The 12930-nt window shown below is 43.9% G+C and overlaps 1 protein-coding gene across 1 annotated transcript in view; it reads right to left on the reverse strand.

Annotated features, from left to right (window-relative positions):
- Positions 1 to 439: 439 nt before the first annotated feature.
- CHSY1 (chondroitin sulfate synthase 1) overlaps positions 440 to 12930 on the reverse strand; it is an 81252-nt gene continuing 68761 nt past the window's right edge. The window contains exon 3 of the mRNA XM_087743906.1: positions 440 to 5267. Coding sequence (XP_087600032.1) covers positions 3675 to 5267 — 1593 coding nt within the window. The 3' untranslated portion in view covers positions 440 to 3674. The remainder of the gene's footprint in view (positions 5268 to 12930) is intronic.

Here is a 12930-nt window from a genome sequence, read left to right on the forward strand (position 1 = left end):
AAGCGCAGCCTCAAGACGCCCCAGCTGCAGGCTCGCGGTGACTTTTGGCCGCTCCCCCGGCAGCCCAGAGGACAACCCGGCTCCCCCCTCCGCCCCAAACGTCCCTGGGGACGGTCGCTGCCGGAGGAGCACCGGGGTGGGGACACCAAGCAACGCGGGGCCGGGGAGCGAAGGTACCTGAAGGGTGAGGGTGGTGATGGGTCATCCCATCTGTGCTTCAAAAGATGGTCCCTCAGCGTCACTGGTGGGAGGCTCACAAGTTCATGGTCTGTGTGAGACTGAGCTCGCACCCATGGGTGTCCAGAAAAGGTGGAAGGGTTTAAACGCAAGGGCTGAAGGGCTGCAAAGCTCTGCTTGGGCGGGAGTTTCGTTGCAGTGAGCATGCCCGCGACCAGCACGGCGTCTGACGGGTTACATACACTGGAAGGACGAGGGAAAGCAGCGTCTCACATTTTTAATGGTTTTAATGAAGAAGAGAAGCATCTCACTGTATAGCAAACCTCAGCAAGGGACTCTCGGCCACCGCGTTCCTCAGTGTCAGGATGCCACCATCTCATTTCCCCATACCTTGTGTTTCTTAATGGACCAGAGGCAAACCCTCCCGGGTTTTCCAGCACCAGCTGGCTTCTCGGCATGAAGAAAACTTCTCTCCGAACCAAACCACCAGAGCAAACTGCGAATGAAACGTTCCAGCCCCAGAAGGGATTTGTGTCAGGGGCTGGGTTAGCACTTGCCAGCCGATGACTTCCACCTGGTCAAGCTCCTTACAACTTGGGCAGCAAATACCGCTTATTTTAGTATAAAATGGGTTTTGTAAGGTTAGACTTTATCACAGACGGTTATAATTCAAAACTTAACTTTAACATGGATTACTTTTAAGCTGTGAGTCCATAAAATATGTGGTCAATTAAGATGTGGGGCCTCAAGCATTGCCTGCAAGCTTGGTGTAAAACTCGCTTTTAATGCTGCTGGGACAGGTTTGGTAACTGAATCAGAACTGCGGCAACTGAGCAAAAAAAACCCAATACCAGATGGGTGCTTTTCATTAAAAGGCTTTTTCCATTTCCATGCATTCTGCTTTTACCGGCTGTTATGGGCTAAAAAAAGTCCTACATAATCATAAATGTTAATAAACACAGTATAAGTACAGGGCTTTTTTCCCCCCGTCTTTTGGTACAGTTCTATAGGGTTCATATTCTTCAAGCTCTTTTCTGCAGCCACAAATACTAGTTGCCTTTTTTTTTTCCTTTCCCTTGTGTGAAGAAACACTTCTGTAATCCCTAAGATTCTTGCTTTGGGACTTAATTTTTATATAAAAAAGCCTCACACCAATATCGAACTACTGTGATAAAACTGGCAGAGCTATCAGAAATAAGTGCTCGACACAATAATTATTTTTACTGTGTTCTGAATACACAAAACATTACGAAATCATTCAGCCTTGTCATCGTATGCATTTTAAATGTATAGCTACGGATGTTTGCCGACAGCACAAGCACTTTTAATCTTTTCACGAGGAAGAAGTCACAGCTCATCAGCGCGGGCCGCACCGGGAACGTGCACCAGAGTCTGATCAACAGAGATGTCCTCCCTTTGCCCAGAGCCAAGGTGCGTGGCGTTACGTTTATTCTGGGCCAAAACACAACACCGAGGTCAAAACCCTTGGTAAGAGGGAGATCCTTTTACCTGGACTTACTTCCCAAAGCTGCTCGACCTTTGCGGCTGTGCCTACGCTGTATGAAAAGATACAGACTGAGGCAGACGACATGAGGAGCTCCGATTGCAAAAAAAAAATCTTTATTGCATCTTAGAAGCAAGTCAAAAAAAAAAAAAAAAAAAAAAAAGATTTTTCCATGCACTGACTCCATCCAAGTACCTACATCCTTGGGACTGTCACCAAAAAACGATGAACATTATAAGACATCGACTCTACACTAGTTGCAGTTCATATTCCATACACGTGTAAACAATGGTTATTTCTTCTACCGGAATAGCAATTACTCCATAAGATCCCTTCAAACATGTGGCAACCACCTCAGCATCGGTTTTTCTCCGTTCCTTCACTAGTCTCCACTTCCCAAAGAGTAGGCAAAGTGGAACTGAGAGCAATGAGACGAAATGGTGCTGGAGGATACGATAGAAAAATATATTGTTCGCTGGTTTTTATTTTTTGTTTCTGCTGAGCAAGATATATTTACAGGTAGGTAGGTCCCAACAGATCATCTGCTTCAATGACAATGTCCATTCACTAAGTCTCAGTGTAAAGGGTTCCCTTTCTGGCTTTAAGGCACTTTATTTTGTATATTTTCTCTTACCTCGCTAGGTGTTAATTCATAGGGATCACACTTTCCTTGTATTCGGCCTCCCCATCCCCAGTTCCTCTTAGAATGCCAAGAACATTCCTAAGCTTACTGGAGTCATTCCAAAAATGTTAAAAGAAATTTGGGGAAAAAAGATCCATGAAAAAAATATTTTAGAAAGTCATCTTTGGAGATCATTTACTGCACGTATGAAGTACACTACCTTATCAGTGAGAAGATGCAATACATTCCTAATATATATATATATATTTACACACACATATATATATATATATATATAATATTAAAATGACTAACAGATATTCAAGGAAAGGTCAAGAACCTAAAACAATGGATATTAAATAAATTAACGGTCTATCAGATACAGAAAAAAATAATCCCAAAATAAAACTAGTAATCAAACGTAATAATTGTTCCCATTAACATCACGTAACCGACCGAACAAAATTAATGCAATCAGGTGCAGTACACGCGGTATAGAAGATGTTTCAAAGTTCTCGTTAGGGATCTCTAATTGTTCGTTGCGTACTGTCGCTTTGCTGCAAGAGATTCGCATTTCCCATCCTCTTCCCCTCCCTCCTTACGCTTCGGCGTTTCTTGATCGCATCGTCTCGGCTCTAAACAGGACAGCGGTTGAGGATAATACACAGAACCCACCATGGATTCTTAAAACATTACGTCCATATATGGACCAAATATAAAAGACAAAAATTTCTACAAGGACTAATCGGATAGCAGGTTGTGCTTACATTCTTCCCTCCCTTGAAGTCGCCTGGCCATAATAAGTGGAAGTGTATTTTTAAACTGAAATAATCAGCCATCTGGAAAATAAAACCTCCTGCGATTAATACCCTTTATCATCGCCACACCGATTTGTTTTGTTCTAACGCAATTTAAAAAATAATGGCTATCCTTAACAAAAGAAGCAGAATCTTTGCACGGTAGCAGTCACAACAAAACATTTAGATACACCATTTTGTCACTTGGCTTGCACACTCAGGTCCCGATTTACAGAATCCCAGCAACGAAGACAGCAACGGAAAAGGTAGGAAACAATCTTTTGTTCATAAGGAAATTGTAATTCAAGTCAGATTTCCGCTGATCGGTCAGATAACTCTTAAACAATTTTTGTGTTTGAAGGCAAATATTGATCACAGTTTTGTTCAAAACCAAAAACACAACAACGAAAAAACCAACGGCCTTGTTCTTCTCAAAACGAGTGCTTTGTAAGAAAACAATGATGATTTCTAAAATATATCCTGTGTGGTCTTTTAAAAGTGAATTATCAAAAAACATTTTCCCAAAAATAAATTAGATAATTAAAAAAAAAGTCTTTTCCAGCATAGCTGGACATTAGGCTGTCCTCACTGAGCCATTAGTATTGCTGCTTTTCCCAAAATTTGGGTCATTTTTTTCAAACCATATTTCAGCCAGCTGTTGCGTGGACCCATAAGTTGAAGCTTTGGACCCCAAGCACATTTTATATTGTTTTGGATCAAGATTAGGGTCACAAAAAACAGGGTGATGCACATGGACCACTCCAATTTCTTGGCTTCGGAAAGTTTTTAAGCCAGCTTGAATGACTTTGTTAAATAGGTCTACGTCTTCAAGGCCCCAGCCTTGGATGGAGACATCAAAGCCACCTGCTCGAAGAAGATCACCTTTGTAAATACAGGTAATACCAAAGCCATAGTTCCTCCAGAAACCTGTTTTCTGGGTGAAGGCAAAATGATTGTCACTAGGAACTTTTCCACTATAAACAATCTTTGGATCATACTGGCTAAAAATGATGGGAAAGTATACTTGTTGACCCAAAACTGTATTGGCTCTACACCGCTGGAGAAATTCTGTGGTAAACACTAAGTCAACATCGCAGAAGAAAAGTAAAGACTCATTCTGGAACTGAGAAGATCCGACTTCCAGAGCCAGTGCCCTCGAGAACTCCCCCGACACTGGTAAAACCTGCATGTCAGCCTTGGGGTATTTGGAGCGGTAATCTCTCATCAGCTCGATCTGCTTCGCTTTGTCAGGGTTGGAGTTGGAATTGAAAAGCAGGACAACCAGCTTGACGTTCTGGTTTGGAATGAGGCACGTCTTTTCAAAATTCCCCATGAACCTTGCGAACATGTCAAAACGTCCGGAGAGAGGAATCAGGATGTTGATCTTCTTGTCTTTGAGTTCTTTCCTCTCTACTTTTGATCGGCTGAGCTGGAAGGGAACAAACATCTTCAGCGAGTTGGAGAGGAAAGACAGGGATCCAGAATCCTGGTTGATTTTGCTGGCCAGCTCTTTGGCATCCATCTCTTCGTGCTCCATAAACTGGATCTTGCTGAACGTCTGCTGCAAGTACGCGTGCCTCCTGACGGGGACGGTCATCTTCTTCCCCTTGTGCTTTTTGTACAGAAGCAACAAGTCAAGAACGTACTCTGCTCCGTACATCGGATTTACTCTGCGATAGCCATACTGTATTTCCTTGAAATCTATGATCCTCCCCCGGGTCTTAGCATTGGCGTTGATCATTTCCATGACCTGCATAACAATGTCATCCAACGCTTCATGCTGAGAAGAGTCCATTCCTCTCCGAGGGGGCTGCCCGTCGGCACCCGAATACAAATACTTCCCTGTAAGAAACTCCCACTCCAAGATTTCTTCCCGGTGGCGGGGCTGGAATCGCATGAAGGAGGGTGGCATCCCCAGCTGCAGGTCATCTTTGTGGATTTCTGTATTGCTGTATTTGCTCATCAGGACAATTTCCCGGTGCAGCTGTACAGTCCGGTGGCGCAGCTCTGCTATCTTGCGGCTCAACATGTAGCTGTGAAGTCTGTACTGGTACGGGGGGTTCTTATTGGGGTGCAGCGTTATAGCTCTGTGTATTTTGCTGTTCCTCAGGTCTCGGATATAGCCTTTTTTGTTCTGCTCATAATTTTCATAAAACAGCTGCTGCATCTAGAAGAGAGAAAGGAGAAGTCAGTGTCTCGGCAGTGCTGTACTTGTGAAAGTTAGCCCCCGCTGGGAGAAAATGCCTCCTTGCTCGCAGGGCCAGGCGGCTTTCTGAATAAGCTGTTCTTGGTTTTAGGCACAGGTTGTAGCAATACCAGCTGCTAGTCAAGGAAATTAAGAGGATTATTCATTGTAAACTGGTAAAAGAAACATCTACCATGGATTTGGGATTACTACAGCCCATTCTAGAGATATCACCGTCGGCCAAACAACTGAGCAGTAAGTAGACTGTAAGCTCATTTTTTCACAACAATACAGCATCACCAGGGAAAAAAAAACCATGAAGCATTCACTGCAAAACTCTTACTATTCTTCTGCCTCCCATGAGCTTTAACAATAACAATAACAATAATAATAATAATAATAATAATAATAATAATGAACAATAAGAAAGGATGCCATATACATAGTAAGCAAGTATGACAACACCTTTTCTGTTACACCCAAATGCTGTTCAGGCATTAAAAATCCAGCTTGCTGAATGTTTTAGTGAAGATGCTAAATATGTTACCTCAAGTGCTGCAATGCAAAGCCACAGTTCCCCTGTCATTTAAAAATGTCAGTAGAAAGTAAAATGCACCTGAGACTCCTAGCAGCAGTTCCAGAAGGCAGGTAATACAGGATGCATACGTACGCTAGAATAAAAGCATGCTTCAAGTGGAAATTGCTATTTCGAAACAAGAAGATAGTGAGCTAAGATGAGATTCAGAAGCCTTACAGAAAGCCACAACTTCAGAAAAGCAGGCAAACCAGCTTTACAGTTTTCAGTAGGTCAGGCAGTAGCTGATATAACGAAAGGCGTGTGGGAACCAGGATGATAATGTGGAAAATAAGCTGAAAAAAAAATCCCAAGAGGAAAAAAAAACCCCTTGAGGCCGAAGTTATACACCAGCCTAGACAATGGCCATTTAAAAAGATCAGGGGCTGATTCTATGTCACAACACAAATGTCATCACCCTGCCATTGGAGCGGACACGACAGCTTCATTTGATATAGGACCCAATCTACGTTATCGGCAGCAGAATTTGCTGTAGGTAATACAGTCGATAAAGCACATGTAAAAAGGCTATAAAGATTAGCAAAGAGCTAAAATCCAAAAGATGAACAGAAGAGAGAGTGACTCAAATATGATGGCAATTAAAGGGAGCACTAGAAGGAAAAATCACAGGCGCAGAAAGCCTCCCTTTAACAGACGGCGCGAGTGATGCTTCTACCAGCTGTTCAGACCCAGCAGAAGTCCTGTTTTATTAGGCCTTCAGTTGCATTTTTCCCATTATTGCGGACAGACATTGAATCTAAGGGATAAACTTACACCTGGATTTAATTGCCACTATCTTAACAAACCAGATGTGCGCATCCTGAAACCTGAAATTCAGCGTATCACTGTGGACAGCACAGGAGCAAGCTGCGCCTACTTGAAATGGTTCGTATGGATTTTAATCTGAACGAATGTAATTCATTTCAAAGGAGGGAGGGAGGGATTTCGGCCGGACTGAGAAAGAAAGGACATTTTTTTCATGGGTCATCACCAGTCCCCCACCCGCTCTCCTTTCCTGCTCAAGTTCACCTTCTTGCCCACGCTCCCCCAAGTGATTCCTGCTGCTTTCACGCTGTTGGTGAGCGATTCGGGCCAGAGGCTGCCTCTTATTAGATAGATCCCATCCAGCAAGGCAGCCAAAGGAGAACATCTTGGCGATGGCCTCTTGGCAAGCCACAGACAAGCTGCCTGTCAAGACGTATATCCCTTTAGAAGTCATGCAAGATTTAAGAGTCCTATGGGCAGAGGTTAGCTGGTCTAATCCTGCGTTCAGCAGAGACTTACCCAAATTGAACCAACCTCATGCTTTCCTGAGAAGCATGTTTTTCCACTCACCCGAAGACTGTTCTTCATTTGTATCCCTATATTGTTTCCTCTACTAGTAACGCTATTTTTTGTCCACTTTGAACCTCGCCGCTTCTGTTAAGGGCTCTAGGAGACCTCAGATCACACCCACTTACGGTCAGTCCTGTAAACACCATTTATTCCAATGGAGAGCTCACACAGCAAGAACAAGACCAGTCCAACACTGCAAGACCCACACGTATATTTTTACTGACTCCACTGATCTATCCTCTCTAACACAATACATATATATAGAACTAGAAGTATTAAATGCATATGGCAACAGTACTGACATTTTAACTACAATACAACCATAGGCACAGGCTTCCCCAAGAGTATTGTGACATTAGATAAAAATTCTTAAATCATGTCATTAGGCAACTATTATTTAAAGGAAAATTGACAATAGGACTTAATTTCAAATCTTCTTTTGAATTTATAAGAAAACAAAATCAAGACCATGCCGCCTGAATGCATTTATTCCAGAATGCATTTATTCCAAAACTGCCATCTAGGGCATTCTGAATTAGCTACGAGAGGAAACCATGAGAAGCAGAAAGGCTTTTAGATTACACAACGAAGTTTTAATAGAATACCGATGGGTAGGAAAATGTTACGAAACTTCCCAATGGAAGTTAAGATATGAACGCCTAGCAAATGGCTCTAAATAAAATTAACAAGCGTATTTTAAAGCTCTGGCTTGCCACGCAGGAATAACCTCCTAGCTAGGCTGGTTAACTTCTGAACTTCTAATACTACTTCTCGCCTCTTCCAAAAACTAGCTAACTTTGAAAACTGAACTGAAAATAAAACATATCTCAGCAAGTCTTTACCGCTGCTTCAACACAAAGCAATTCACAACTGAAACATCTATTAACAGCCACCTCGCTCCAGCCAAAAAGGTGACAACTGTAACGAACCCTGCGCTCCAGCCAACCCTGCAGCGCAACTAATGAGAAGCACTACGGTAGCCAGGCTTTTATATAACCCTATTTTTCAGAAGAATGACTTGCAAGGCTAGCACTTTCGTTGTTTTTCCTATGAAGTCTCCCCCTCTCCTACTCCAGCATCCCTCTTGTCTCCCTATTCAGCAAGCGGCAAGAGGTGCGGGACCTGCCAGCATCCTGCGGCCCCGATGCCCCACCTAGGAACCAAGGTACGCTCCACGCCGGTATGAAGCACACCGAAGGGCATCGGAAGGGCTTAATCAGTTCAGAGAATATAATGACTTACCGACTATTTTTGCACAGTGGCATGAAGTGCTGTAAATGAAGTCCAAGTGGCCAGCAGCCATCAGAGCAATTTAACCCTTCCTGGGCCGAGGCGCCTGTGGACACTGACCCAATGCTGCAGAAGCACTGTGATGCCCATAGGCTTTCCTTCACGATAAGGAGCCCACGTGCATTGCATTTTCTCAGCCACATCTACAAAACTTGAAAGAAAGGAGCACTTCCCTCCATACAGTCTGACAGCGCCACCAACATTAATCCATTTAAATCATTAAGGCAGCGCTAGTCTTCAGCATTGGGTTTGATCACTAACAAGGGCAATGTTCGACTATCACTCATCACTGCTAACGTAGTTTCTACCTCATTTTGGGCCCAAAACACTATGCTAAATATTACCTATTAGCACACACGGGCTTTTGACTCCACACAATACTGGAAAGCCCTAAGGAAGACAAAAAATCATAATTACCTCTTGTGTACCTCATTAATAGAGATTGGTGGGTGGGAGAAGACAACAGAGAAATTTATTTGTAATTTCTCTCTGTAATTTCTCTGTTCCTCCCACGTAGCAGCCATTAAACACAGACGCGGGGAGCAACACAGGCACGTCTAACAGACATTACGTGCAAACTTCCCCAGGCCTGTTACCAGATTCTTACTAGTTGAACTCTTGCAAACTCTTCTTTTAGTGAAACAGGTTTCTCTATGATTCTTTTCAAAAAAGGAACCTTTCATGGATATTAATTTTGCAATGATTATATTCTAAGCAAGCTTTATTCTAGTGCAGAGCACTGAGAGTGTAGGGATACAAAGAAGAGCTACTCTTTATTGACCACTATTTACTCTAGACCTGTTGAAGCCTTAAAAACCCTAATGTTCCCCAAACCATTAGAGACTGAATGTTTAACCTGTGGTACAGCTGTTGTGGGCACTACTGGCTCGTGTCCAAAAGACCAACTGAAAGGAGAGAGTGTTATGTTCTTCGTTTTAAATGAAGAACTCTTTTGCAGGCCAAAAAAAGTGTACTGGAGAAAATGGACTTTAAAAATAAGACCAGTTTATGCAGAAACTGGCCCGCAGCCACGGATTAGCCCCCGAGGGCTTACTCTCACAGCTCCAAATTGTACTACCACAGCCCAGAAAATGCAGCCCCACAAGCCTCATGAAAAGCAATCGTGGACAAGACATGTTGTATGGCAGGCTTCGAAATGCCCAAGATGTGCTTTAAATACAAAGCCAAACTAATTAAAAGCTCGAAAGATGGCTAACGTCACCTAGCGCATGAGCACCTCATTTGGGAGGAGATGAGCACGTAGGTCCCTCTCCACAGCTGGTGCAGAGCTCTTCTCCTAAGGGAGCAATGCGGCTGCCAGGACAGCCCTTACCCTGCCCCACAGCTCTGTGCCAGAACTATGCTTGGCCCCATCTCCTCCCCACCCCTCCTTCCCGAGATGCAGCCGTAGCGGTGCAAGGGGGCAGCTCCTCTTGGTTGGTGGAAATGAAATGAAAGATGGTCTGCAGCCACATCCCAAGTAACTGTATGAAATAACTGTAGCTGCACTAACACAGCTTTGCCACTTTGGAGTGATTAACCAAAACAGATCACTAGTTTTCTGGGGTTTAAATCACCAATATAGCCAAACTGATAAAATATTTTGCATGTAGACCCAATGGAAAGGAGCAGTGGGTCTTCGTTTACTGCTGACTTGCCTGTGGTGGAGGGAGAGACTGTAGTGACCTCCCTGGATACAACTCAGTGTATTCAGGGTTCTTATGAACGATGACCTTTCCGTTTTAAATCCCGATGCTTTATGTGCGATCCCACAGCTAACCACCGACGTGACTGAAGTTGCTCCTGGGCAGACTTATCGTGGTGGAGATAAACAGGGGGAAGGGATGGATAAACACTCATCTCCAGTGAACTTGGCCACTCGTTCGTCCCTGTAACCTCCCCAGTTGCCACTCCAGGAAAGGACGCAGGAGACGCCACTTGGCGCTGGGAGATCAGATGTCCCTCTCGGCTGACAAGTGAAGCCCCAAGCCCTGGAGCATGATTAAATGATGCAATCCCTCACACGAGTTACTTCTCACACAAATTTCATGATATACCGCTGGTTTGCATTTGCTTTGTTTCACAGATTAAAGAGGGGCAAAAAAATCAGCTGGACATCCCGAACAGCCAGTACTCAAAATTTCCACAGCAGACTGCTAGAGAAGCAGAGGCAGACCCAGCTGTGATATACTGTGACCTCTGAGTGCAATAACTCCAGGCATGCTCTGAAGCAAGAAGTTTATTTTGTACAACGCAACGCCTCTTCTTACACGATACTAAGTGAAACAGCGCCTGGCTCACTCAAGAGCCTCCCAGTGCCTTCTGCACTGCTCTCCTCTCCAAAGTATTCGAGAAAGAAAGCCAAGTATCTAAGGCAAGTTTCAAGCACAGCAAACTCAAGGTCATTGAATTCCCAAGGAATCTGTGAATTAGGAGAGTTACTGCTGGAGTTCAATCTTTTGTTAACAATACCGAGTAGCTGTTTAATTAAACAACTGTCCTTCTCCCAACCCTTTCTTGTTTAAGCAAGCAGAAGAGCTTAAAAATTACTTATTCATTTACAGTTTCTCAAACCAAGTAGCCTTTAAAGTATTCCCAGCTTGGCAACAGAAAGAAGAAAACCTGCAAAAATGAATGTGTCTTCAAAATGGGCATCGTGTACTTCACCTCCGACCTTGAGCTTGACGATCTCATTCCCCAAAACCTACACACAGGAGCAATCCACAGCACTTGGAAACTAGCTGAGATCCTCCAGCTACGAAGCAGAGAACTTCCCTCTGCCTGGCCCTGCATTAAACGGAGCTTCATCCTCTTGGTCTAAACAAGGATACAGGATCCTGGTCTCCTCTTAGTCATGAAGCGAGGATTCCTTCCTCAAGTCTCCCTTATTTTGGACAAGGGGGACAACTTGAAGCTGTGTAAAGAGAAGAGAGACTAGTGCAATCGCCTAATGCTCTCAAAAGAAGATAGCCACTCATTTAGTGAAACGTCCTTCCCCTGGGGTGCATCTGACACACCAACTACACAGGTGCCATCGTGCACTCTGTAAAGCCTGGAACTGCTTCTCTAGAGACACAGATTTATGTTTTTAAAGCATAAACCAGAATATAACCTGAAAACATTTTGTACCTTGGTGTAACCAGATAAAACAGAATATGCCATTCTAGGACATTTAGATCTAACTGTGCCAACCTCAGGAGAGCTGGATGCAATTACAGGGTATGCTTCCAAAAGGTTCTGATTTAACAGAAACAAAAACAAACGAAACACCATTAAATATTAACAAATGTTCTATCCTACGGCTATTAAAGAAGCAGAACATCATAGATGCTAATGACTAATTATCATTGCCATTGCTTGAGAAAGCGTGCTCAAAAATTTGTTTCTAGCATAATTTCTGAATTATGAGCCCTGGTGCAAACTGCTGGTCTGCACATGGCTCTCCCTTGCTCAAGTTAAGGCTCTGACCCACAGGGCAAATGATTCAGCTCTCCCTCTCCAGCAGAGAGGGACTGCCTCTGTCCCAGATCCAAACAAAACCAGGAATACAGTGAACGCTGCTGATTTGTTCATTTAAAGGCCAGACTCAGGGATGATGCCAAATTACTTGCCCACCGAATATACTGCGTCTCAGGATTTCTTTCCTTGTTGTCAACTCCACACTTTTAGACTCTGCAGCACAGGCAGAGTGCAAGAAAAACTTGGTTTTCATTATGAATTTCAACAGGCCCATGAAAGAAAGAGACGCAGCCTTGAAGTCTGTATCTGCTCTTTCTCATGCAAAGTGTTAAGATTTCAGAGGAGCAGCACATGACCCTTGGAGGGTAGTTTCTTGGAGATGATGAGCAGAAAGCTTCTGACACCCTGGCAAATATTTTTTTGGATGCTGGAAACAGAGTAAGAGGGATGCAGTCTCTTCTGAGCAGAGACTACAGAAGAGAAGACCTCTTCTGGACTGCTGTGTGATTTTCCAGCATGTGTTTTCAAGAGGCAGTAATGTAATCATTTAGAAATACTTTTGTCCATGGAATTCAAAGATTCCTATTTGGGAGCTACTTTCCACAGCCAGTGGTTTTGTAGGAGTTGCGAGCCATGATGGATGATGAGATTTTTTGGTCCCAAAACACTTGGCAAGGCCACCACAAGCTGCTGCTTACAGGGGGGTGGAGAAGAAACCCTCTGCTTGGAGAAACTTCAGCTGCAGCCTCGGCATCCATACAATCATCTCAACATCAGTCCAACATCAGAAATAAAGCCGAAGCAGCGCAGCCTTTCTGCCAGAATGGCTGGGGACAGCAGGGATTTTGTGGCACACACCAGACCAGGTCTCCAGGTCTCTGACAAAACCAGATTCTGCAAGAACCCTGGGGGAAGGATCGGTGCCAGTGGGTCTGGCTGCAGGATCCAGCCCCTTCAGCCTTGCCCACATCACCAGCACAGCTTCGT

Source organism: Nipponia nippon, unplaced genomic scaffold, assembly GCF_047370975.1.
Source record: "Nipponia nippon isolate SJK-2023a ecotype South Korea unplaced genomic scaffold, ASM4737097v1 scaffold_9, whole genome shotgun sequence".
NCBI lineage: Eukaryota > Metazoa > Chordata > Aves > Pelecaniformes > Threskiornithidae > Nipponia > Nipponia nippon.